The 27,538-nt window shown below is 38.3% G+C and overlaps 2 protein-coding genes and 1 long non-coding RNA gene across 4 annotated transcripts; 2 read left to right on the top strand and 1 right to left on the bottom strand.

Moving 5' to 3' along the window:
- Positions 1-365: 365 nt before the first annotated feature.
- LOC124433491 lies at positions 366-4,568 on the top strand. Its single transcript, XM_046983272.1, has 2 exons — positions 366-504; positions 1,504-4,568. The coding sequence occupies exon 2, from the start codon at positions 1,510-1,512 to the stop codon at positions 4,006-4,008; it is 2,499 nt and encodes an 832-aa protein (XP_046839228.1). The 5' UTR covers positions 366-504; positions 1,504-1,509; the 3' UTR covers positions 4,009-4,568.
- Positions 4,513-7,294, bottom strand: LOC124433500. Its single transcript, XR_006944481.1, has 5 exons — positions 7,157-7,294; positions 6,809-6,861; positions 5,411-5,443; positions 5,213-5,321; positions 4,513-4,692 (listed from the first exon to the last, which is right to left on the bottom strand). It is a non-coding gene; the product is annotated as an uncharacterized LOC124433500 (long non-coding RNA).
- Positions 7,295-7,903: 609 nt separating this feature from the next.
- On the top strand, positions 7,904-26,464 carry LOC124433475 (GREB1-like protein). 2 transcript variants are annotated; one of them, XM_046983261.1, is made up of 20 exons: positions 7,904-8,016; positions 9,565-9,841; positions 10,415-10,504; positions 10,573-10,941; positions 12,959-13,174; positions 13,890-14,063; positions 14,638-14,895; positions 15,425-15,658; positions 16,887-17,421; positions 18,173-18,447; positions 19,283-19,691; positions 19,763-19,869; positions 19,951-20,065; positions 20,221-20,484; positions 21,416-21,567; positions 21,639-21,733; positions 21,870-22,488; positions 22,557-22,726; positions 22,811-22,947; positions 23,869-26,464. In XM_046983261.1, the coding sequence occupies exons 2-20, from the start codon at positions 9,727-9,729 to the stop codon at positions 24,713-24,715; spliced, it is 5,181 nt and encodes a 1,726-aa protein (XP_046839217.1). In that variant the 5' UTR covers positions 7,904-8,016; positions 9,565-9,726; the 3' UTR covers positions 24,716-26,464. The 2 variants fall into 2 exon arrangements, with proteins under 2 accessions (XP_046839217.1, XP_046839210.1); XM_046983254.1 differs by having other exon boundaries at positions 7,918-8,016; positions 9,558-9,841.
- Positions 26,465-27,538: the final 1,074 nt, after the last annotated feature.

The following is a 27,538-nucleotide window of genomic DNA, read 5'->3' on the forward strand; positions in this document are numbered from 1 at the left end:
TATAAATAAACTACATGTTTTTGAAAGAAAATAGGAAAAGGTCACAGAATCATACAACATATAAAATAAATGGTTTCTATGGGAAGAAAACATCTTTATTTATAATTACACATTGCTTCATTTTCATTTCTCCCTTCGCCGGAACCCCCCTGTCTGAAATTCAATTTAAACAATTAGAATCTGAAATAAATTTAATTAATTTTTCTATTTTCCGCGAATGAAGATCTCCCCCATTGCACCTTCACACCGTGAAACTGATTGCAATTTTCTTTTATTTTGATAAATATCTCACATGACGGAAATGAACGTCGCTGTAGCAACAGTTACTCCCCACGTCAGAGGTGATTACGAGCAATGTTCCGTCCCACTCACTATATTGTAATTTTTGAAAAATACCCACTTGGAAAAATACCCACTGCGGTGAAACAAGAGGACGAACAGCATTCATAAGAAATGTGTTTCAAATAAACGAGTACTCCGTGGATAAACGCACTTTTGGAATAGGTAAGCGCGAAATACATTTAAAAATATACTATCCCGTTGACGCTGTCGGCGAATTTAGCGCCTCGCAAACCAAGTTATAAAACCACATGGCTTGGCTTTGCTTGTCATCGTGTCAGACTTTCCATTATTAATGATGAAATTTTGAATTTGCGGTCAAGTATTTCTGTGTTTATTGCAAAGCATGTTTTAGCATCAAACTGCGAATAACGGATGAACTTTAAAACGAATATATTAGGAAAAAATGGTTTTAATTTGTGAAGAGTGGCTCAACTTCGATGTAATTTTTACGGAAGATGATTTGTGTTTATTGAGTCTGCTTACAACCTGTTTGATTATAAATCTGTGTTCCGTAAAATGACAACAAATTCAATCTTTCCTTTCCTCGACGTCTAGGACTTCAGCATGTTTTTGTGTACAAACTCCGCGTTGATATCAACACACGTATCAATGCTTATATAACACACATATGGAGACCACCTATCGTCAGAATGTTTTTGGTTTTATAACGCTATCTTTCACTGTTTAAAATGTGAAGATATGTTTGTTTGTTCGAAGTCATCGTTATTTTAAGAAGCGACAACATTTTTTCGACTATTTGATAAGCGAAAAAGTGTTATCCATGCTTCGTCTGTGGTCTTTGTATTGTTTCCTGAATATTTGTGCGCGGGCCAATATAGATATGTCTATATTTTGTTTATTTTATACTGCAATATTTGCCTTAAAAATCGTTTCTTATGTTTATAAATGTGGTTCGACCCTCTGTCAGGCTATTATGCTCATTATCAAACACTTTGAAAAGCCATTGCCACATAATTTAGAAGTATATTCGGTATTTTTGAGGCAAAGAAACTTAAAGAGCTCTTTAAATCCCTTAAAAAATTTGAATAAGAAATGAATAGATTTGAATAAATTAGGTATTCCTGACGTGGTCAATCCAGTGTTCACTATAAAGGAGTAAAGATAAAGTACTAACAATTGATTCTTCTGGAACTTATATAGTTTGCCATGTCATTGAAAAACACAAAGCTTCCTCGGCTTGTTCAAGCCGCTGACCGTGCCAACCTTCTTGCAACAGCAATACGTTTGCATGGTTATAAAGTGTTACAACAATCTCTATTGGATAAAACTATCAACTCAGAATTCAAAACGCTCTTCTCGATTGGCGAGGATGTATATATTGTGTCTTCCCCTGTTTTCATCATTGAAGATGAGGCTCATGTTTGGAAGTTAAAATACGAAGAATACAGTGAGATGAAAGAATCATCAGAGACCGAAGCCGATTCAGTATTTCTTGGGGATATGCGATTCAAGACTCGGAAAGTTGAGATTACAGGCGATCCAGATGGATCTCAGTTGAAAGAACTGTGTCAGAAAGGGATAATCGATGATATTCAAAATGCGGTAAAGAACACAGATTTCGAGAATCTTTTACTGAACTTGTGTGATGTTCCATACCCTCGTCCCGAAGACCTTTGTGACAAAACCTTGTCAAATGCTTTTCTTAAACTACAAACTGTAAACAGAGTTCTGGTGATGTATCCAAAAATGGAAGCTGAGGATTGTGGCTGGAAGTCTGGGTTCGAAGGCACGTGGACTCGTTACTTGGCAACCGATTTGGTCGTCCTGCAATGGCATAAGGATGAATGCCATTTTATGACGTTTGAGAAGAGAATTCTAAAGCACGTGGTCAAGAATGGTTACGAAGATTCGATTATTAAAGATGTGACGTCACTTCCTGAAAGTGAACAGATTACGGCCGAAGATAAGGTCGATGGTAAGAGGGAGAGAAAGGCAGCTGAGGATAAGCTTGAAAATGAAAGTGTTGAGGATAAAACTGATGGGGAGAAGATAAAGGAAGGAGCGAAGTCAATGGAAAAAAAGTCATTGAGAAAGATTTCTAGAAACGCCACAGAAAAACTCGCAAAGAAAGATGATAAAACGGTTAGTAAACCAGTGAAAAAAGAAATAAAATCACCAAAGAGCGATGGTGTAGCTAGGAGAGAATCGAAAATTCAAAAGAACGAACAAAACGCTTCTAAAAGAAACTCGAGAGTTCTAAAATCTGACAGCAAATCGTTGAAAAACGAAGTTGGCCCGCGGTCTAACGTAAAGAAGGAACAGAAATCGTCGGTTAAAATCCCGGTGAACGACGAATCCCGACGGTTGCCGAACAAACACGGCGACAAAACGAGCAAAAACAATGCGAAGATGAACGCGGCGAAGGCTGGGGATGAGATTTCTGAAGTTGAAATTGTAACAGAAAACGACGATAATAAGTTCGAGAAGTATAAAATAAAGATGAAGGAGACTTATACTAATTTGGCTAACGTTTACAAATCGTACAAAAACAAAGATAGTACCTTGCTCTCTGAAGTTTTGGCTAATCCTGTGTTTCGTGGGTTTTGCCTGATTGTAGTTTTGTTTGCATTTTATATTCTGTCGACCGAAATTCTTGTGACGTTGTTGTTGCTTGCATCCAGTGTCTGGTTCAAATACGGCTCTAAAGAACCCGAGTTTCAGAAATACACGCGTTCCCGCGATCCACGTGTTTTAGAGTTCAGAGTCATGTACGAGCGGGAGATCGAAAAACTTCGGTACGCGAAGGACCTGGAGCGAATGCGTGATGTTCACGTGCAACTAAAGGAGAGCGTGCTGAACGCGTATGCCGTGACACGTGTGGCACAAGGTGATAAGATTGGCATTAAGGAGCATGAGGTGTTAGAAAGGGAACTTGAGTTGACATTCAAGGAGTTTGTTACGGCGAACGATGTGAAATCTTTACTTCGTGAAGCTCATCATACCAGTTTCTTTCTCGCTTTTACTGTATTCGTTTATCTTACATCACGTCTCGTGTATTTACTTCTTCGAAAAATTTGGCGACCTGTTCGAACCGTCGCGATTATTTTGGCCGGAATTCTTCTCTGCTTTGTTTTAGGCGTCATTTCTAATTTTCTTCTCACAACCTTCATCTCTCGACGTTTGCAAGGCTCTGCGGAAATGCTCTCCGTATTGTTCGGGTTGTGGCTTGTCACTGACGTCACGGGCTACCTAATCGAGATCCGGGCATGCATCGATCACGTGACGGGAGTCATTTGGCGAGAATCTGATTTGGAGAGGTGTATCATTAAAACTCACAGTTATCATGCTGTGAAACTAGCCTTGGATTGTACTGTACTACTTTCTCTATTCCCTATCGCCTACCTCCTTGCCGGCGTTTTGTCTTATTTCTCCGTATCCAGCTATACTATAGTATCATTCTCCCAGTACTTCCCTCCGATAGGTTTCTTTTTCCGGATGTGCACCCGACTCGCATTTTTTGGCGAAATATTGCGTTTGTTGAACGTTGTGATATTGGCAAGTTTAGCGTCAAAATTCTACGGTCTACATAAGAAACGGGAAGATCCACTCGACTCGTTGCTCTATAAACGTTTGGGTTATGATACTGGACATATAACGGAATATATTTGGAAGAAAATTGTCAATTATTTAAATGATTTCACCTAACCATATCTGGATGGTTTTAACGTTTTGAAAGATTTTGTCTGCCCTTGAGTTTACAGAGTCTAGCCTATGGAGCGTATCAAAATTTATTCAAGACATATATGTCACTACAGTCTACAGAAACTTCACATCGGATGAACTTTCTATATTCGTAAGTTCACATGTAAACTGCGCATGCTCACAGTTACGTCACATCGGATGAACTTTCTATATTTGTAAGTTCACATGTAAACTGCGCATGCTCACAGTTACGTCACATCGGATGAACTTTCTATATTTGTAAGTTCACATGTAAACTGCGCATGCTTAGAGTTACGTCATGTTACGGATATGATGTGATACGAAAGAGCCCGTAACCTTTTTATTTACGAATTCCTGTGACTATTAAAGCTATTTATATTAACGGCTATCTGGTGCCCATTCTTTTTCTCCTCTAATCAGATATTTTATGAGACGTTGCCACATGAGAAATAAAGAATTGTCTTTATTATTATACTTACAAAAAACTTGTAATTCAAAGAATATGTTTATTGGCTCATAAAAAAATACAATTTCTAAAACTGCATGCGAGTAAATTATGTTTTATAATTACACACAAAGAGTATGCATTGTTATTCAAAGGCTAATGTAGCTATATTGTATGTACGTGATCTTGAAAGATGGTAAACATTGTCAGACGATCATCTCCTGGTAAAAGAGGAAACATCGTTATTAAGAGGCATTATGGGAAACTTGGAATACCTGATTTGACAAAAGTCGCCGAATCATGGCACTTTTTAATTTTTAAATAATTCTCCAACTTTTATTGGTAAGAATTCAAAGCAAAATGACCCGTATAAAAAATTCTTTTGAAAGTTCAAATATCCCATCTGTAAATCATGCTTTGTTTTGTTCGGTACTCGGAAAACGATGAGTGAATATCAACAGTTTCATTCACTGATCATCAACGTTTTTTTTTTGGTAACTTTATCGTGTTAAGCAGATTAAAAGATTGCCTATGTTGTCGTATACAAACAGGACAATCGCAATTGGGCTTTTAGAGACTAACTGGGACGCTCATTTATGATAATTTATCTAGCGGGAAAAGGTTCTTTTTGTATATTTTTTATAGTAAAAGAACCATAACAATGTCTTCTTTTACAATCCATAACTATGGCGACGTAAAATGGTATTTTGAATAAGAAATTAGCAGTATTTACGCGCTTACATTGCAAACATAACGGCACCAATGATCAAAATCAACACAATTCCGACACTCATCAAGACGATGACTCCGGTCAATAAACCGCCAATATCATCAATGTCATCTTTGGTCGCTAAACAAGATAAAATGGATTACGACTTTTTTTATGCTTCTCTTTTTTGTATAAAACGTTTTTTTGGTTCAAATGATATCGTCTATTACCTTCTCTTGCCGTTGCGTGTTGATAGAGTGCGCCTAAAAAAACAAAAGTTTTATCGAAGATGTTGTTGAATCGTCGATACCAAAAAATATGTTGCTACTTTTAAAGAGTTCGCTGTTTGAATTCTATTTCGCATTGAAAAGAATTTCTAAAATGACAACAGATTTGGTGAAACAATTCAGGAATATTCTATTGTAATGTCAAATTTTCGTTAGTTTCTTGGCAACTTTCTCCATGTGTTGCTCCGGTAGAATTTTATGTCATGACAGTGCACAAAGATAGGGACTCGAATAGGAAACTCCACCTGAGCAAAGTAATATTTTAGAAAGCACACTTTCATCTTAGGCGGTGTTTACATGAATCCGGAATGAGTTTCGATCCGGAATGAACTCATTCCACTTTAAAAGAAATCCTATTGCATGTTTACATGAATCCGGAATGAGTCACAACTCGATCCGGATCGAGTTCATTCCTAGTTTCATTCCGGATCGAAATTTACTTTTTATCTCATGTAAACGCGAATTGAGTTCATTCTGGAATGATATTGTGATTAATGACGAAGCACGCATGTGCCATGGGTATTGTCTTCTGGCAAATTGAAGCTCGTGAGTAAATAAAGAGGCTAAATGGGTTAAAATGAGTGCGAAGAAAAACAACAATTAGTTTCATGTAAACACGGAATGACATCACGTTTCGATCGGGAATGAAAGTCATTCCGGATTCATGTAAACACCCCCTTAGGGTGAGTGCGAAGAAAAACGACAATTAGTTTCATGCAAGTGTTAAGCTGTATTAACGCAGGAGCAACAGAAAAAAAGGGTTGCTATAATGTTTATGTTCTCCATCGTCAAATTTTAAAATTCCCGCGAAATGTCAATCCTTGTTTTGATTTCCCATGTAAACACGGATTGACATCACGTTTCGATCGGGATTGAAAGTCATTCCGGATTCATGTAAACACCCCCTTAAAGACTCCGTTCAAAAGACTATAATTCAAACAGCATTATTTTCGTTGTGTACTTTTTGTACTATGTTAAACATGCAGGTGTTTGTTTTCGTAAAGTACACATTGTCAAAACTCAATTTATTGAAGATAGGTCAATAAGGTCATACTGACTCTCGTGCCCTATTTGGTTTGGTTAAGTCAAAAAAGAAAAAGAAATGTCGCTTCTTTTTTGGAGAATATTTTTGCTCGTCAAAATGAGAATACTCGTAAAAAATGTATTCTTTAAGCTCGCATAAAGACGAACTTTATGGCATTTGACAATTTATGTTATTTGCATATCTGAAACAAACGCAAAATAATGGTTCAATATCAAAACTTATATCACCGAGATTTAACGAAAGATGCAAATCACATAGTGTGAGCTTTTGCGTTCAAGTTATAAACGTAATCTTACCCAAAAGAACAATGATTATACAAATTTGAAGAAGTCTTGAATTCATTTTGATCCTAAAACGAAATTTTTGCTGCGTCATTTCAAATTTTACTCGTAGAATACAATTTATAAAATATCATCAAAAACGGATCATGGCTGACTCGACAGGATGTTTTTATTCATAATCAAAAAATGGGGAAATCTCTTTATAAGAGTTGAATAAGAAACTTGCTGAACTCATTAGCAATGTACCTAAATAATGTATCGTGTTGTTATTTGACACTTTGAAGCGTCTGAAAGGCTTATATATTTTGGGCTGCCTTACTGTTAAATTTTTACTGCGAGAAACAACAATTTATAAGGACGTACCTTCTAAATGACTCCTGATATACAAACGATGCAAGCTTACTTTTTGAAGTACGAAAAGTTATGCCAACAGTTTCGTGATTACAGCGGAATTTGATCTATTTTGACGACAGTGTTTTTGAAAATTGCTGTCTGTTTTGTCAACGCAACTCATCTAAATATGAAACAATTGTTTGGGCCTTATGGCGCGGAACGTCATTGCGTACAAAAGATGCTTTGTATAATTTTCAATTAGAAAAATGCTGCGATAAAATTCAAGTGCTTTGATATTTTGTTTCGTTTTGCCGCAGTTACATATTGAAAGGATGATTTCGGACTCGAGACCTAGCAATTAAAAATATTATGAAAGACGCTGACTTTGTTCTTGGTCAATTGGACCTCATATTCACTTGGGTCAACTATCTGTGGGGCCACCATGAAATATTTGACTGGAATAATTAAACATATTCATTTCGTGCTCAACACTTCTGACTTTGCTTGCTTGCACAGAAAATCAACTTTCACAAAGTAAAACTATAAACGAGCTCCTGCTTTGGTTATCATAACAAAACATCCTGGACGATCTACATTTACAAACATGTAACGATACTCCCGGGCTCAAACCATTTAGTATATAACAAAACATTGAATTACACAGACCTGCGAGGTATTTATTGTCTGGAGCGCGACCAAGAACAGCTGTCAACCAATCAGAAGACGAGACCGGCGTCCCCGTCCGTATTAGCCGTCAAGTCTGACACGCGAGACAACGTCGAAATTGGCGAAGTACATGCGGTCTGGTATTGTGAAAGAAACTAGATTCTTTTTTCACGACCTCCTGACTATTTTCTTGATACAGCTTTTCAAGTTCATCAGCTTATCGTGTAAGTATTGCTTATTTTATTTATTTCATCGATACAGATTAGCTCGGTTGTAAAAAGTAGAGAATTTCAAATAACTGTGCGTACACTTTTGTCAACAAAGGCTATGTATTTCAATCGTGGCGATAGAACAATATGACATATCTTCATATCTTGATTAGCCATTTTCCCCGCAACCTGTTCCACGGTTTTTAAGTTTCAACCATAATTTTGTTCTTGTACAACACAAGTTTCCTAAATGTTGAACGAGTAAGTCATGTTTTATAAGCGGACATGAAAAGTATAATATAGCAAGTTTAGTTTTTAATATTGTGGCGAATATTTCGATGGAGTCTGTATCGTATAAGAAACTGCGCCTTCGTGTGAAGAACAACAGCGCAAGATTGCGGACAAAATATCGACATATTGTACCAAAAGAGGCGAAAGAAACTACGGATCCCCTTTTAAACTAACGTCGTTTTATGGCATGTGAAAAATCGGCATCCTGAGCGGCGTTCCTTCATCAGGATTTCACATTTAAAATTGACGGTTTCGGAACAAGAGTACATTGTGAACAACATCCGAAAAGGCTTTAGCGTTTTTAGTTTAATTATTAAAGGGCCCGTACAGTATCTCCCGACTACATAGTTGTTTAAATAAGACATAAAAAGAGACTTAGTAATGTGCCCACCAGGGACGAGTAATTTGGACCGTGGGACAGGCTCGTCTTACAAATATATTTGAATATTATATGAGAGAACCGCAATAAATAGTTTTGGTTTCTTGGCTTTTCCGTTTTGAAAGAATTGCGAAGCCAGGGGAAAGGTTATTATGATTCTTTTTCAAAGGAAGCTGCAAATTGATGAAAATAGCATCTGTCCGAATGATTATCGAGCGCCATTCAAGATAATTATCTCTGGTTAGCGGTTATCGACCTTGGTCACCGTGAAATTTTTGATAAATCCTCGCCGTATCTCGAATAGAAAAGGAGAATTTCGAATCAGCTGTTTTATTGTATTTTTTTAACTTCCAAGTATTTTTTTATGACTCATTGACTTGGTAATTTTGACATTCAGATATTGGACCTTCAATCCAAGTCGCCTGCGAGTTTTAAAACATGACCAAATTATACCGCAAAATTCACCAATTTAAGCTGGATTTAACTGTATTCCCCTCCATTATTTGATCGCAGCAATATATCGTTCGAGAAAAAGCGTTTTTTAGCTTTTTTACTCATAAGTTAAACATAAAAAGGCTATATTGTTGTATTGTATCATGATAGCTTGTCGGAAGCCAATACTGCAGTATGCTAATATCTGTTTTTCATTCTTAAAAGTTCTTAGCATAAGAATGTGTTCCGTTTCTTCGTATTGATAGCGTTTTTCCTGTTTGGATTTGCATTGTTTCATCGAAGCAGGGGGGGTTGACGATGATATATGTGACACGGGGGGTGGTAACAAGTCGATGGGGGGGGGGACTGGATAGAAAATGTACGAAAGAAGGTGAGGATTATTGTGAATGAAATTTTGTAATGAAAATTTATATCAGTTTCTAATTTTCCTAAGAACAAAGTTGGCCACAGTTAGATGGATGACTTTAAAGAAAGTTACTGAGCTTCATTATGAGGAAATTATATTTCGATGATGAAAGGAACCAAATGATTTGAGTGTCTAGTCCCATTAAACAAAACTCGAAAAATGAAGTTGAATTGTGAACAAGAAGACAACAAGTAAAATGGCTGATCAGATATATTCCATGTGTTGGCCGCCTGATGATGGTTCTCCCTCATGCCAAGCTGATCTTGAGCCAGCAATTGCTATACAACCTGCACAAAGGTCCAATACTTCAGGTAAAAATCATGTATTTAAGTAAATAGTATTAAAACAGAGAATTGTTTATAAAGTTTAGTTTGTGTAACATTTTGTCTCCAAAAATTGTAATCATTCTCTAGTATGTGTTGCCATAGCAACATATTCCACAATAAGAATGTGTTCTACTGTAGCAACATGTTTTTCCATAGCAACGTGTTTTGCCATAGCGACATATTCTACCATAGCAACATGTATTACCATAGCAACATGTACTACATAGCAACATGTACTACCATAGCAACATGTTCTACCATAGCAACATCTATTACCATAGCAACATGTTTTACCATAGCAACATGTACTACATAGCCACATGTACTACCATAGCAACATGTACTACCATAGCAACATGCATTACCATAGCAACATGTTTTACCATAACAACATGTACTACATAGCAACATGTACTACCATAGCAACATGTTCTACCATGGCAAAATGCTCTATCATAGCAACATGTGAACATGTGCAACCACTAGCAACAGGAGTAACTATAAGTAACCTGTGTCACGTCGAGTGACGACTGTTGCCATGGCAACATTTATCTTCAGGAACTCTACTGAATGCCAACCATCGTGACCTCGTTCCCATGGCAACTGACGAAAATCCTCCAAATCAGAAGGGTAGCTTCAAACAACCAGGTGTGAACAGAAAAATTGCGTGAAGGAATGTTGAATAGTGACGTTCTGACATCTATTCTTGTCTTCAGGCTTTTGCGTGAATGGTAAACCAGTTTCCTTGAACCACCTTTCGCAGCATGGTCTCAACATCGAGGTACCACCTGGTATGGTACTGGCCGGTGCTAAATCACCCTTGCTTGGTAAAGCCATTATTGTTACGGCGGTTGACCGCAGGTTCCTACCAACGGACGACTCGACACCCACAGTTCTTGGTTTCTCCGGTTGCTGTGTCGGCTGTGGTGAAGCGAACTTTCGCTACTTCACTGAATTTGCCACTCACATCAACCTGTTGTTGGCTACGCAACCAAAAAAACAAAAGCACTTGAAGTTTTATATCGTCAAAGATAGCATGGGGAGATTGTGTCGCGGTCCTCGTATCATGTGGCGGTCGTCTGTGTGTAAGTTACTATGAAAATGGTATTTTTTGTCTTTTGTTGTTTATCAATTTCAATAGCATACCCAGCCCGCAAGCGTAGCCAGCCTGCAAGCGTAGCCAGCCCGCAAGCGTAGCCAGCCTGCAAGCATAGCCAGCCCCCAAGCGAAGCCAGCCCGCAAGTTTTGGTCCTGCTATGTAAATTTTATATCATTAACATTATTCACTTCTTTAGAAATCTGTTGTTTTTACAGTAAGTGAACACAGAAAAATTAACATAGCAGGACTAATTTGCGGGCTCGATTGACAGGGTATAGCAAACCAGTTTGAATTTGGTGGTGGCTGTCAAAAGCACTGCTCGTGTTGCAATGAAGGACTTCGTAAAATGTTACATTTTTGTTGATGTAGATCGTCCAGGTGAGGTATGTAGTGAGTTTACGATCCACGACGCGTCTATCGAAGACGACGTATGGGAGACTGGGTTCTAGCGCGGTTGCGTTGTCATGCCGTTTGCCGGGTTGTCATCAATCGTTCTACAACTTAAATTGGGCATGTTCACGTCGCGAAGGCAACGTAGGATTTCAGAGGCAAACTTCCTGCAAAAACGTTGATCAAAATAACGCTACTTTCCTTTAAGTTTATACCATGATTTCGTGCAGTTTCAACCTATAAAGATGATGTTTGACAATATATGCAATATTTCGAGCCCTTTGCGCCACGTCGAGTTGTCGAATCGTAACATTTGATCTGAAACGACAACGCACTGACCGCGCTAGAACCCAGTCTCCCATACGTCATCATGGAAGGACGCATCGCTAATCGTAAACTCCCTAGTGTACTCCTGGGAATGACTATTGATGTTGGTGTTGAATGCTGGGGTTTAGAAGCTTTTGAATTTTATGGTTCAGACTTGAGTGTTCATGCTCAATATATGATGACACATTACAGTTGATGTTGCGATGAAACTGTTTGATCTTAGTTTTTTTTATTTTATTGTCGTTGTGGCTGTCTGGACACCCTCAACAGGAAATGACATCATCAATGTTGCCGAGGTGAAAAGTCATTTCCTCCTCTGTGTATGGTTGAAACATTGAACTAAAATACATGGAACGCTACCTGTAATACAAAACCTTAATAATTTTTTGAAGCCGTCATTTTACCCCGGACATGCGAGTGTAGTCAATCAATTATCACTCCGCGAGAGAATCTTGTAACACTACACACGCGTGTCTGAGGTAAAATCTCGCGTGTCTGGGTGTTAGATATGGCTTCAATGGGACACCTAGACTCCAATGGCTTTCCGAGCCCTTGGTTGACGTCACTCTAAAGATTCTGATGATCTGACTGCTGCTAAGAATATCAAGGCATCAGCTAATACCGTCACCAACCAGTGACGTCACCGACCAGTGACGTCATCAACCAGTGACGTCACAAGCTCGATAAGTAAGTGAGGGGGACAATATTCATATTTTCATGTTGTAATCCCTTAAAAACAATTGATTTCAAAAGAACGTAATACGGAAAAGCATGAATTTATGAATATAATCCCCCTCACTTATCAAACTGGCCACGCCACTTTTACCAACAGTCATTTTCATGAATGTACTAACCTGGACGATCTACATGTACAAACATGGAAATATACACCAGAGGCCGGTTGCACGAAGCTTTGATAGCGTTATTCATTGGATAGTAAATTTTCAAACTTGTAAAAAGGTTTATATATTTTCATGACGACAAAGAAATTTTGTCATCAAAGAAGCACGATTTTATTTCGGTGATTGCTCAGTTCGAACCTTATATTTTTTCTTTTCAAGAAGTTTTTCAACCGTTTAAAAAAATTTGCTATTTAATTGATAACAGTATCCATGCTTCGTGCAACCGGTCCCTGGGTTCGAACCATTCACTTTATGGTAAAATATTCTCAGGATTACTAAAATATTGCATCCTTTCTCTTGTTGAAAGTCTTCCAAGCTTTCCCAAATAATTCCAAAGCTACGCATGCGTACACACTAACATGCGTTGTCCGTATTTTATGTCAGCGGAGAATCCTCGCAAGCGAACATATACCTTCTCTACATGTGATCAATCATCAATGGACAGCGGCATCACACCAAAAATTAGCGAAGTTTATCCTATTCAACGTCATCCAATAAGAGAAGGCAGATCCTCGACTAGTTCACCGTCATCATGTGACAGCAGTTCGTCACGTGATCCATCCTTTACTCCGCCTATGTTGAAAAGAAGCAGAGAAGAAGGTTAGATGTTATGCAGAGATTGAAAGTATCGTACATGTCTGTTAGGGCGAAGTTAAACCTTATTCTGCGTTCAAGTGTTGTTCATCGTTCTTGCTGTCCATAATATCTCATGCTATCCCATCTTATATCATCACATCACATCCTACCTCACCTTTAATCACCCCTCCATAAATTACCAGATTTCATCCTACCTCACCTTTACCCCACACCACACCATCCAACCTCATTCAATCACCCCATCCCAATCTGTACCACACCACCCTCATCTGTACCACATCACCCTCATCTCATCCCACTGCCACTTTAAAACCATCTCTTCCCACATCACACCGTTCCACAACACACCATCCCACACCACATTATTCCACACCATCCTACACCAAACCAGACCATTCAGCATTCAATACGACATGTGTGGATAACTTGCACAGCAAATTAATGGGTGAATTTGCCATATAACCCTATGTTCGTTAACCTCATTACCCAGCAAGTTCATTACCCTCATTACCCAGCATGTTCATTACCCTCATTACCCAGCATGTTCATTACCCTCATTACCCAGCATGTTCATTACCCTCATTACCCAGCATGTTCATTAACCTCATTACCCAACATGCTCATTACTCTCATTACCCAACATGTTCATTGATACATCTTATTCACCACATTCATCTAGTGCATCAAAGGAATATTTTGTTTTTTGTTTTGTTTGTAGAAACAACATTCACTGGACATCATGCATGGTTAGAAGAAGTGTGTGGTGTAAGACCCGTCCTTATCCTTGGTTATCCCATCGTACCCCCGCATTTCATTACTTCCCACAAGGATATCATTGTATCTGATATGCTGTTTGATTGCTTCAACTTCTTGAAACGACCGATGGCTGTAGGTGTGTAGAAAGAATTAACTTTTAGGGTTTATCCCCCCCCGGTAAATGTGTAAAAATGTGTTGATCGTCTTGCCCAAAAGCCTTACTCTTTTCTGAGTCCACTTAAAGTACTATTGAAGCTCAAGGAGGGTGGACCAAAATTTTTAGCAAGCTTCTTCATTTAAGAAATAAAAGATGTTTACTGTGCTTGCACAGGCATATGCAAACTGAGGAGACCTTTGGGAGAACTCGAGAGCAGATCAGTGCAAGCCTGAGACCGAAAGTCGAAGTTTGCACATGCTCGAGGGTTCTCACAAACGTCTCCGAGGTTTGCATAAGCCAGTGCAAACACGAAAAACATCTTTATTTCTTTTATGAAATAAGAATAATGCGAAAAAAGTCAAACATTTAATTTTTCGTCTAAAATGTATTCATGATCGATTTGCAAATTCTCATTGTCTGATTGATTGTTTTGATTGATTTGATTGGTTGAGCTCAAATGTGTTTGGCACAGGCAATGCAAACACGGCTCTAGACCAATCAGCGTGCGCATTTTATTGTTTTTATTTTATAATAAGAAATACTCACTATTCAGGTCGGAACCAACATTCGCGTCCTGCTTTCAACCATCCAGTTGAGATTACGAGGTCAGTCCAATCGCCTAGTGGCTATTCCTCGCCACAGCTATCGGTGAACGTCGTCATCATCCTTATTGCGCAATACCTGTCGACGTTACCCGAGAATGCTACGATTTCAAAGGAGGAAATTCATCAGTTGTTTCAGAACAGCAAGGAACTTTTTTGGCAAACGCATCAAGAAAATTCTACAATTCAACCTTTTTTTCTCGCAATTGGTAAGCTCATGGTATTTGGCCTTGGAAAAAAGTCATTTTACTACAAGATTTAGTTTAATTATTAAGTGTAGTTATTCCATAGGGTGAAGCCCGGAGTCTTTATGTTAAACGTTCGTTTTGATGTTTTCTGACAGATTTTTATCACTGTTTAGTACAACATCCCGTTGAGTCACCTGATTTTTTCAGGTCCTGAGACGATTGCTTAAATTGTCCAGCAAAGTGCGAAGATCATATCTTGATTTAATTTCAAATACCGCACTTCATAAAACATTCATACGACATTCCTTTCACGAGAAAACATGAGCCCAACAATATTGACCTGCTCACCACTGTGTGACTTCATAGCTCAGTTGGTCAGAGAACTGTTTAGTACTATTGGAAATGTTACATTGATCATATTTTCCAATGGATTGTTTTACAAATATTATATTGATTAAAACTTTCCAATGGACTATTCAGATTTTCTCGTGGATTCTACTACGGATTGTGATGATTTTACTTTAAGTTTTAACGATGATTTTCCCGCTAGATTCAACCAACTTACTTCATTTCACAAGCGTGGCAACCCTTCCATCAAAAGGTGCAGTGAAACTCGTCTCGTCCGTGTTGTCCATAGACGACGCTGTACGAAAAGGTCTTGGTTTTCTCTTTCAAATATCCAAACATAACCAAAACAGGGAGATAAAACTTCAAGTACCGCATTATTTACTACTCGTGTCCAGTCCTGCATCACAGACACCAGAATTTTGCATTTTGGTCACTGGTATGTATAAATAAAGTGGCGGCAGTATTGTAGATGATAGGTAACTGTACTAGAGATCAGTGTAGATGATAGGTAACTGTGCTAGAGATCAGTGTAGATGATAGGTAACTGTACAAGAGATCAGTGTAGATGATAGGTAACTGTACTAGAGATTAGTGTAGATGTGAGGTAACTGTACTAGAGATCAGTGTAGATGATAGGTAACTGTACTAGAGATCAGTGTAGATAAGAGGTAACTGTAGTAGAGATCAGTGTAGATGATAGGTAACTGTACTAGAGATCAGTGTAGATAAGAGGTAACTGTACTAGAGATCAGTGTAGATGTGAGGTAACTGTACTAGAGATCAGTGTAGATGATAGGTAACTGTACTAGAGATCAGTGTAGATGATAGGTAACTGTACTAGAGATCAGTGTAGATGATAGGTAACTGTGCTAGAGATCAGTGTAGATGATAGGTAACTGTACAAGAAATCAGTGTAGATGATAGGTAACTGTACTAGAGATCAGTGTAGATCCGAGGTAACTGTGCTAGAGATCAGTGTAGATGCGAGGTAACTGTACTAGAGATCAGTGTAGGTGCGAGGTAACTGTACTAGAGATCAGTGTAGATGCGAGGTAACTGTACTAGAGATCAGTGTAGATGATAGGTAACTGTACTAGAGATCAGTGTAGATCCGAGGTAACTGTACTAGAGATCAGTGTAGATGCGAGGTAACTGTACTAGAGATCAGTGTAGGTGCGAGGTAACTGTACTGAGATCAGTGGCGACTCTAACGGATAGTGATGTTTTTATAAGAGACTAAAAAGAGACATTTATAGAAGAGAAAAAGCTGTTGTTCGTGATATAGAAAGATGTTTGTGTAAGAGATGTCTATTCTAGAGAGAGATTTCTAGCTATGTTAGAGAGAGAGATTCTTATGCTACAGAGAAATGTCTTTGTTCGAGGGATATATCTATGTTTAAGAGAGGTGTTTGTGTTTGAGAGAAATGTCTATGTTTGAGAGAGATGTTTGTGTTTGAGAGAAATGTCTATGTTAGAGAGAGATGTTTATGTTAGAGAGAGATGTCTATGTTAGAAAGAAGTGTTTATGTTAGAGAGAGATGTTTATGTTAGAAAGAAATGTCTATGTTAGAGAGAGATGTTTATGTTAGAGAGAGATGTTTATGTTAGAGAGAGATGTCTGTGTAATTGAAAAGTTCTCTTCGCTGTTTTCCATGATATCTTAGGCGTCAACCAATCGAAGTTAATCCAAGAAAGACTTGTCAACGAGCAGTCCAGCTTACTCACTACAGTTCAGTTGGACGACCACGTGAGTAGCCTGAACCGAGCCTATAACATGGTGAACAACGCCATTGACGATCTTATGAAACAGGTTGATGAAACTATGGCGAAAACCCAACGTATTTTTCTTCCTTTCAATGGAAGTTCCATGGTGAAGACGACAAGGAAAGAAGCTTTGCTCATGATACCAAAATTAACTCGAGATTTTAGTTTTCGTTACAACGAACAGAAGCTAAATTCGCCACAGGTTGCGTCAGCCAATCATCTTCTTTCCTGCGTTTTGACGTCGAAAGACGGAGCGCCCGCGTACGAACTGCGTCATTTTACTTCAGTGGAATTTCATATCGTGCTTCCACCAGCTCGATCCTATTTTCATCAGGTCGTACATCAAGTACATCGATCCAATATTCTTATTGAACTGGGTCTCAGTCTACCGACGCAGTCGAGCAACTCCGGGTTTTCTTCAGATCGTATTGTAACGTATGTTTTGAAGATTAACTTTGTTTTTTTTCCCTTAACAATACTTCTTTCTCAAAGGTCGTGTTCGCCGAATGACTCTCATATACATACTTAGTATTTTTAGTGTGTAGGCTAATATTTTCATCTACCAGCCCCAGTATGTCCATGACTTCGGGTGTTTTGTAAGAGCATGTCAGCAATTTTAAATTGTGTGAAATTAGGGTGAAATTACTGTGACTTGCCGGGGAGTGTGATAGTGAGGAAGATGCTTAAATGATGAATAGTAAAATTACTGATTACTCTGGCTTTCCGGGGGGTGATAGTGAGGAAGATGATTAAGTGATGTATGGTTAAATTACTGTTGCTTGCCGGGGGGTGATAGTGAGGAAGATGATTGATTGATCTGAGGTTAAATTACTGTGGCTTGCCGGGGGGTGATAGTGAGGAAGATGATTGATTGATCTGAGGTTAAATTACTGTGGCTTGCCGGGGGGTGATAGTGAGGAAGATGATTGATTGATCGATTGCTAAAATGAGAATAACATAAAGCAGGCAAAGTCATTGGTATATTTAGTTAAAAACTCTTTTTCGTGTCCCTTTGCTTTCTTTAAGATAAAACATTAAAGCTACGATTTTTCGCGTTTCGTTTATTTCCTCGCCTAAGTATTTTCCTACATGAAGCGCGCTCACATCAAGCTGAAGAATCACCAATTTTCATCATGAATGAGAAAATAAATTCCTGTTAATCTCCGTTTCTTAACTTCTTTCATAGAAATGACGGTTCTGAGGAAACGAGGCAGAAAATGAAGGATTTTCTTTCGAGTGGCAAGTCCAGACCTGATGTTCTTTTCGTTTTGGTTTGTGACGAAGCCCATCTGTATTTTACACCCGAAATTGCGACTAGTTTACCATCGTTTCAAGAACTTTCACGTTTGCCAAATACTTTAATCTTACTGGTCACGCCCGTTCCTTATCTGTTTCAAACCAGCGAGTCGAGAATACGACCTGATAACGAGGTTTTCTGGAGTGACCCTGGGGAATTTGTAGGTACACAGCATGATTAGTTATGATGATAGGCATAGGACATGATAACGAGGTTTTCTGTTGTGAGAACTGATAGAGATATCTAGTATAAATAAAGTTAGCTTAGTTTAGGTTTCTTTCTGTAGTAACACTGGATCAATAAGAGATGATCTTTACTGGATCTTTAGAAAGAACAGTTTAGAACTGATAGAAATATCTAGTATAAATAAAATTAGTTTAGTATAGGTTTCCTTCTGTAGTAACACTGGATCAATAAGAGATGATCTTTACTGGATCTTTAGAAAGAACAGTTTAGAACTGATAGAAATATCTAGTATAAATAAAATTAGTTTAGTATAGGTTTCCTTCTGTAGTAACACTGGATCAATAAGAGATGATCTTTACTGGATCTTTAGAAAGAACAGTTTGGAACTGATAGAGATATCTTGTATAAATAAAGTTAGTTTAGTTTAGGTTTCCTTCTGTAGTAACACTGGATCAATAAGAGATGATCTTTACTGTATCTTTAGAAAGAACAGTTTAGAACTGATAGAGATATCTAGTATAAATAAAGTTAGTTTAGTTTAGGTTTCCTTCTGTAGTAACACTGGATCAATAAAAGATGATCTTTTCTGGATCTTTAGAAAGAACAGTTTAGAACTGATAGAGATATCTAGTATAAATAAAGTTAGTTTAGTTTAGGTTTCTTTCTGTAGTAACACTGGATCAATAAAAGATGAGCTTTATTGAGTCTTCAAGTTGACCACTTAAAGACTGGCTCGTTGTTTCCATTATTCCAAACATTTTGCAAAATATTTAAGGAAATTGGGAAGGATTTTCGAAATATTTTATTTTGCAGTTCCATCTTCGCCGTCGGATCAGAACTTATTAAATAGCGAGGACAATCTGGTACATTTTGGGATGCCCGAGTACATAGAAACTCTCAGCTGGACACACCAAATCCCTCTGATACGAGAAGACGACGAGTTCGAGGTCATGGTGCTGCGTGCCAACTGTCTAAGCACTGTTCCTTCCAACATTGTTCGTTGCTATGTGTTAGTTCATCATTATACGACTGCGATCATGTGGGCTGCTGGTCTGCGGTCTGTTGAACCTCATTGTACTTTCAAAACACTTCAAGTTGTGCGAGATATAATTGAGTATCCTTTGTTGAATACCGCTGGTCGCGGTTCCATGTTGGTAATCCGTATACCGAATCAAGTGCTCGCTTTGTGGGCTTATGGTAAACTGAAGGATATACGGGACAGGTGGGAATGTGTGTGGTATCCGGGATCATGGAATCTTCTGTGACTCTAACCAACCTTTGTTTGCTTTGTAGAGTTGGTCTTCAGTATCGCTTCGCCATTATTTTCGATGATGGTGAATCTGATTTGAAAATCGAAGAAAATTTCCTGCTCAGATTGAGAGTTTGGAGATCCGTACAAGGTGGGGGAGAATTTAAATACTTAAGCCGAGAATGCGCGTTTTTGTCAATTGACCATTTGTGACGGTATTTCAAATTCACAGTCGAGGATGCTGATTTGGAGTCCGATTGGTATCCGACATGTTACGAGGATTTGCTAGATCTTCCTTGCATGGTTGTGGTCAGCGGCAAGGAAAGAAGCAATGACACCTTTCCCAGGTGGTGTATTGTGTTTGTGTTGTACATTAACAACAGTTTCTGGCCTAGGTTGAATTTCACAGCGTATGAAGGAATTGCGAACAGATTGGATTTGTTGATAGTTTCTCTTCATCTCTACGCTAGAAATTGTATTTACATTAAATATGTGTTTCTAGATCCTTGAAGTATTGTGATTTCCGTTTACTGGAAGAAACTTGTTCCTATCGTTCAAGCTTGGAGCTAGAATTTAATCCGGTGTCGCGCTACATCAATAGTGGCTTGGGCTCTAGTTTCCAAACTACCCATCACAATGACTACTCGTGTACCGAAAGAGCCAATCATGACGACCACGGTGGCAGCGAGTCCGAGACTGATAAAAGAAACCGGTTTTGTTCAAATTATCCTCTACCAGTTTTACTGGTTTCTCGTGCGGCGTATAGGTACTTAGTCGTTGTTTATTTAGCTGGGGCCGGTTGGACGAAGCCTGGATAGCGTTATCCATTGGATAGCAAAAATTTTCGAACTTTTAAAAAAGGTGTTTATACTTTTCTTACGACAAATTTCGTAATCTTCGAAACAATGTTTTATTTCAGTGATTGCTCAGTTCGAATCTTATATTTTTTGCTTTTTAAAAGGTTTTATAAAAGTTTAAAAAATTGTTATCCAATGGATATCGTTATTCCAAGCTTCCTGCAACCGGACCCTGCTGTATAGCTGGCTTGAGAATAAATAGCACATATTTTGATATATGTACATCTTGGTTTCTGTGGAATTCAATTCTTATTATTTAGTGGATAGATTAGAAGACAGAGACATGAATCTTGGTGAATGTTTGTCGATATTATTGTATTTATCGATTATCAACATCAATAGATAATCACAAGGTTAAATAGTTGGAATGTTATTAAACAAAAAGAATGATAGCATAATGCTATAACCAACAACTACAAACAATAGCGACCTTATCTAAGAACATTTGAGAAATTAACATTCCACTCCTCTTCCTTGTAAACGAGACAAGTCTACTCAAAAGCAGAGAGCCTTATACGCTACAATAGATAAATGGATAAATAAATAAATAGATAAATAGATAAATAAATAAATAGATAAATAGATAAATAAATAGATTAATAGATAAATAAATAGATAAATAGATAAATAAATAAGTAGATAAATAAATAAATAGATTAATAGATAAATAAATAAATAGATAAATAGATAAATAAATAAATAGATAAATAGATCAGTAGATAAATAGCATGAATATATACTGTTTTTAAGTGTCCCCTACCGACCAATTTCTGTGAAACAAGCATCACGTGAGAAAGTATTTTGCGAAAATTATTTTCTCTGTATTTTACATTGTCTCAGCGTTCTCAAGAAAGATTTCTTTGGTTGCCCTAAAAATCTTAGTCTGCCGCCCGATCCAGCCACAACATGGAACAACGATCAGAGACCGGCTTTGGTCAGCGGTATGACTTCAGAGCAATCTAAATACTATCGCCACTGGACTAAACCACGAGGTACGTATTTTGAGATATAGTCACAAACTTCGAGGTAGTGCTGCAACAAATGAGATTTTTTTGTTTTAAAGATAGTTACTCACGTAAGGGAAAAGAAAATACTTTACTTGACACAAGTCCTATGAAATTTTATCCTGCGTGCTTTTTGTTCAGCGGTCCCCCGCAGGTAAGGGTTGTAATACGTCCATGTTAAGTTACTGTGATTTGGAGTACTGCTCTTTGTATGAAGTTACAGGAAGATTAGAGACTGCTCTATGTGTGAAGTTACATGAAGTATATAATCATTGTTTGTTTGTTTGTAGGTTGGTAAATTACCTGCAGTACTTCATTTTATACAACTGTTACACAACACACTTCAGAAACTCCAACGTGTTGACGTTTATGACGAGTTCCCAGAATCCTTATCGAACCACAGCGATATTCCCTCCTCTGAAATGGACATGCCTAACTTCAAGATTTTGTCGAAAATTCCTTTTCATTCTGATCTTCTCGGTTCAAGATTTTCAACACTTTCCACAATTCACTCGAGTTCTAGGGGATGTGACGTCAGCAACAGCGTCATGCTGGAAGACACGACTCATGACGTCATGCCTACGTCGTCTGTGATGATGTCATCATTTCCTTCGTACGACTCCTATCATCAATGTGAGGATTGCAAGAATTACCGCGAGGGCTTGGGCGCCAGTATCTTCACTAAACATACGCTCACCTTGGGGACTGGTGAACAGTTAACGTTCGTTATTCCCGGTACGAAACGAAATTGGTTTAATTTCAACGAGCAAGGAGAACTGGTTAGTTTAAAGCTGCCGATTGTCACTCGAACATCGAATACTGATGGATGGAAAAGTGCCCTTGGAATGCATGGGGAGCACGTGGTAAACACACCTGTTTTCATGCCTTCATTACGTCGTCCTGAGCAAGGTATGGTCTCGCTATGTAACTGGACTGCCACCATTCGTACATTTCAATATATTTCCTATCATCGACAGGATTGCTTAATCTTTATCATGCTATGGAAGGCCGCGAGGTTGTGCATCTCACAGTCGTGAAACAGATTGAGGTGACGTCATACCAGAAGGCGTGGCCAAATCACGTGATAGTTGGCTTACCACCGATGTGCAATTATGACGGACTGGGGATGATTAAAGATGTTATTAAGGTAAACGTATTTTGCTACGTTTTACTTTGATTTGATTCAGTCTTCAATGCCGTATGTTGTGACAACAAATATTCATTTTTGCAGGAGTTTGCCACCCAGAATTTACTTCTAGAACAGGAGAGACATAAGCATATCTCCAAGAACATGGTGTGGCCATTTATTTTTATACTAGACGATTCCTGTGTGATGTGGCAGAATTGCAACGTGAAATATTTTAAGAGGTTAGTTCCTATCAATGATTTATTTGATTTTTTACTATATTCGGTTGGAGAGACTAAACTCATCGGACCAAATCTAGTATTAAATTACAAAAATGGCCTCCTTTGCTTCAACTTGTCATTAAAGTGTTATTAATCGATGGTCAAAATGAACAAGAAAATATTGATGTTACTTCATCTTCTGATGTCACTTTGAAAGTAAAATAAAAAGCTGGAATTATAACACGAAATCTTGGGTGTGTCGTGCAATGAAGGGGGGGGGAGGTGTGTGTTTGTTTGGGCCCAGCCCTCTTTTTTTTTATTGAGTTGTTGGAATGTCAAGTTTGGGAGGCTTAGTTTGGTGTATCGTGCAATGGACGGGGGGGAGGTGTGTGTTTGTTTGGGCCCAGCCCTCCTTTTTTAACTGAGTTGTTGAAATGTCAAGTTTGGGATGCTTAGTTTGGTGTATCGTGCAATGGACGGGGGGGAGGTGTGTGTTTGTTTGGGCCCAGCCCTCTTTTTTTAACTGAGTTGTTGGAATGTCAAGTTTGGGAGGCTTAGTTTAGTGTATCGTGCAATGGACGGGGAGGTGTGTGTTTCTTAGGCCCAGCCCTTTTTAACTGAGTTGTTGTAATGTCAAGTTTGGGAGGCTTAGTTTTTTTAATTTATATCAGGGAGCTCTCTTGTGAATATTTTAGACGCACAAGTCTGCAGAATCTTTTACATAAGTTTGGGAAATTGAACTTGACACCTGAGCTCGCAATTTTTATGTCAATGCAAACTATATCGATAAAAAATTCCACCGAGGAAAGATTTTTCGTTAAGAATAAGCGATTTTCAAAAAATTCTGTTACATGCTCTGCTCTGCATGTACTCGTCATCCATCGTAGGTCGTTAGCTTCTTGAAAGGATTTTTCAATGATGTTAAATGTTCTGTCGTTTCAGCATGAACGAACCCGAATCTAACAAGCTTAGTGATTGGTCGCTTCTACGAACAATGCAACTTGTCGAATCATCTCCGAGCATTACGTCATATGCTCTCATTGGATTTAATCTATGGGGAACTAATGAAAGACAGTTCAAGCAAAACTCGTATTCCATATGTCACGTGTTTTCTTCAGTGTTTTTGAACATTAGCACGACTCATCACGTGTCTTATAATCGGCGTTTATTCTCCTGGGAACAAGTGGACTTTAACCTCAAACTCAACGCCCACGGTGGTGTTGTACTGCGGTATAATCATTTGAGCGTGTTGACAAAAAACATCCCAACAGGGGGTGGGTGTCATTACGATGTCACGCCCCACGTTGAGAACATTATCTCCTTTCCTGATCGAAATCCTGGTCACGTGATTCCAATTCCCGCGCATTTTCTTCTGGAGGAATACTTTCGTATAAAGTCGGGAACGAATGTTTTTCCTGCAGCCAATAAGAACCTTAGAAATCCGGTTCTCTTATTGGACTGTTTTATTAACCTGGGACCACATCTGACAGTGGATTACCGCAGCACGTCGGGATCAGTTATCGAGGAGACTGGTGACAAACAATATGGTGGTCTTCTGTTGTATTTATGTAACGGTTGCCACGTAACAAAAGAACAATTACGGGGCTTACGGTTTTGTCCTGGGGCGAGGATATGTGTAATAAGCTCGGATCGTAGTACACTAAGGGATAATGTGGTTAAATTGGATCTTGAGGAATATTGGCGGTTTCGATTAAGAGACGAATTTAAGACTGCGAGTAGTTTGGGAGATTGTGCACTATATTTTTTGACGGGCACCTATGATGGTTGAGGTATTGTTAGGTATTGTTATGGATATTGTCTAATACGTGCGGGATAAAGTGGTCTTAAAAATTACTGATATTTGTCCCTGTGTCAAGATTTCAAGAACTTCCATCTGTTTTTTCTACCAAATTTTATAAATAAGAGTATTTGTTAGGTTTTCATACAGCTTCTCACTTGTCGACTTAATATCTCGAAGACTTGATATTTCGTCTCCTGTTGGATTGGCGACACGCCAGACTGTAATTGCTTGAGTTTAAAAGATCAAAACAACAAGATGTGCAAGGAACAGGTGTTTTTTTTTTGATAGCGTTTCCAAGACAATGTCTCATATGATCGACGATTATCGAGTCATAATGTAATCCAAAAGCGAATATTGAACCTAAGTTTCCATCATTTTGTGGCCTGTGTTTACATTCAAGCGGTCGCAAAATAAAATAAGTTGGCCAGTTGATATTTCGATTGTTTTTTTCCCTTTGTATCGCGCTGTCAAAGATGTATTATTGATGGCATTCGCAAGTCGAATTTGTTCCTAATTCAAAACATCGATATTATTTTACTTTCGCCTGTGACCTAAACCAAGAAGGGCTCGAGTTTCGTCGCCATTTTGGATAACGTAAAATTTGCTACGTTTCAGGGCTTTCTATGTAAAAAACATTTCGTTCTAAGAATCTTGGCGCTTTTTGGGAAAGTGGAGATGCTGCGTTTTTTCCTATTACATGTTGTACTTGAATTTTGATTCATTGCACAGATAAAATGTCAGAGATCATGGAAGAGGCAGAGAGATGTAGAAGCGATGGTTTTCCCACGAAGATTGAAGACGATGAAACACAGTCTGAAGAGATAATGAAAAGAGGAGAGGATATTTCAGGAATAGACGTCAATAATACGCAAAAATTATCGAACTCCACCGATCTCGAAAATTTTATATGCTCAATTCCTTACGAAGAAGAGTTGTTCAGCCATGACGATTTTCAAAAATGTAATTTTGGATTGATACGCGGCCACCACAAGGATTTGCACGACTGTCAAAATCAGGATCGGTTTTTATGTTGTCAGGCAATTGATGAACAGCGCTTGATTTGTATCAAACGAAGACATACGCCATATTCCTATCAGGTCTGTGGAATTGTAAGCGGAGCTGTTTTCCTCTTTCTTGGATTGTTTTCTTTGTTTGCGACTTATTTTTTTGCGTCCAATGGCACCAGAGAGGATTTGTGGGGCTCGCTTGATATTTCGTCGATATATATTCACGCTGTGGCTATCTTTGGTTTGAGTTCTATGGCGATAGGAGCGGCTATTGTTTCTCTCTGTCTACTTGTACCGTTCGTTGTCGGAAGATTCCATGGAAACGCAGGATCTTCGTGGTTTTGTCGAGGAGATCTTTACGTGAAAAATGTCCAAGACATGTCTCCAAGTCAATTCTTGTATTTTGATTGTCCTCTCGTTGGAGAGTTTATGGGAAATACTGACGTGAAGAAAGTTCAGCCTCCTGCGGAAGATAAGGAATGATGCCCGATACCCTTGTGTTTTTGTCTAAAAAGACGAAAGTTCTAATTCGAGTTCTCATTTTCTAGTATTCTCAGTTTTAATGATAGTTCTTATAGCAAATGTTCTATAGTTTTAATTAAAACTTGAAAAAGAATGAAAAGATATAATTAAGTAATTGATTGATTAGACCAATGAATAATTATCATTGTCATAAAGTAAATAATACAACTGAAAAGTCTCAATAATGATTGGTTTAAAGTATTTCAAATATGGTTCCAAAAAGGTAATCTGCTCTGCTACTCTCGAATCGCCTTGAAACTCGTCCTTGCTTTCCGTGTTAAATTTCTCAGCAACATGCACAAACTATGCGTAATACTTGATACATAACAGTAATAATAATGATGAAATCGGTCCTCGACAAAAGAAACAGCGCTCTGCATCGGGATGCGGAAAAATTGTGACATTATTGCTGAATTTTTGCTTGTCTAATGCCATTCGTCAACTAATATATTGATTGATTCTAAGCTGGTTTAGTCAATTCTACTTTAGATGTCGAATTTTATTGTATTTCATGATCTTATTCTACCTTGTTATTCACATTGAGCTCTATAAGACCTGGAGGGGAAAAGGGGCCTGGACCCCGTGGTCAAAAACATGGCGGTAATGGCGGATTTTGGTTGTCAAAACTTCCACTTTGAGAAAAATTTTTAACATTCGCTCCCTCCCGAATCCGGATCTCTATTCCTGCTTATATTAAAGGGGAACTCCACCCAAAAATAATGTTGGTCTTAAAAGTTCCATTTTTATGCAAAGGTTACTATATTTTTGAAATTTTTACATCAGCTATTTTATTTTTGACAAAATCGCGTCTTCAAGTGCGCTATTTGAGCTGTTTTGAGGCTTAGCAGCGTGGGCACAGAAAGCGTCAGCGGAAATTATTTTGACCTCATATCGTCAAACCGATTTGGAGTTGAGTTTACAACAAAGTAAAATAATAACGCACAGCCTTGCACAAAAAACAAAACAATCGCTTATAATGGCTTTTTTGGAAGAACCTCGGCCTAATTCACCAATCGATAGTGAAATGGAAGACAATCCAACAAACAATATTCGGCCATATCAGTTTGAGCCCGAATGGCCGGCTGATGAACACGAAGAAGCTCACCAGTTTGAGGATAACGAAGAACAGGAATTTTGTATATTGACGATGAATCTCGGCGCGACAATCTTGAATGGTGGGTAGTAAAATGTTATATTATTCTAGACCATTGTTTCTATCTTAAAAGTACGTTTTCAGTTTTGAAGTTGACCACGTCCACACACATAATACTTTAGATTTTAA

Source organism: Xenia sp. Carnegie-2017, unplaced genomic scaffold (assembly GCF_021976095.1).
Source record: "Xenia sp. Carnegie-2017 unplaced genomic scaffold, XeniaSp_v1 HiC_scaffold_1, whole genome shotgun sequence".
NCBI classification, from domain to species: domain Eukaryota; kingdom Metazoa; phylum Cnidaria; class Anthozoa; order Malacalcyonacea; family Xeniidae; genus Xenia; species Xenia sp. Carnegie-2017.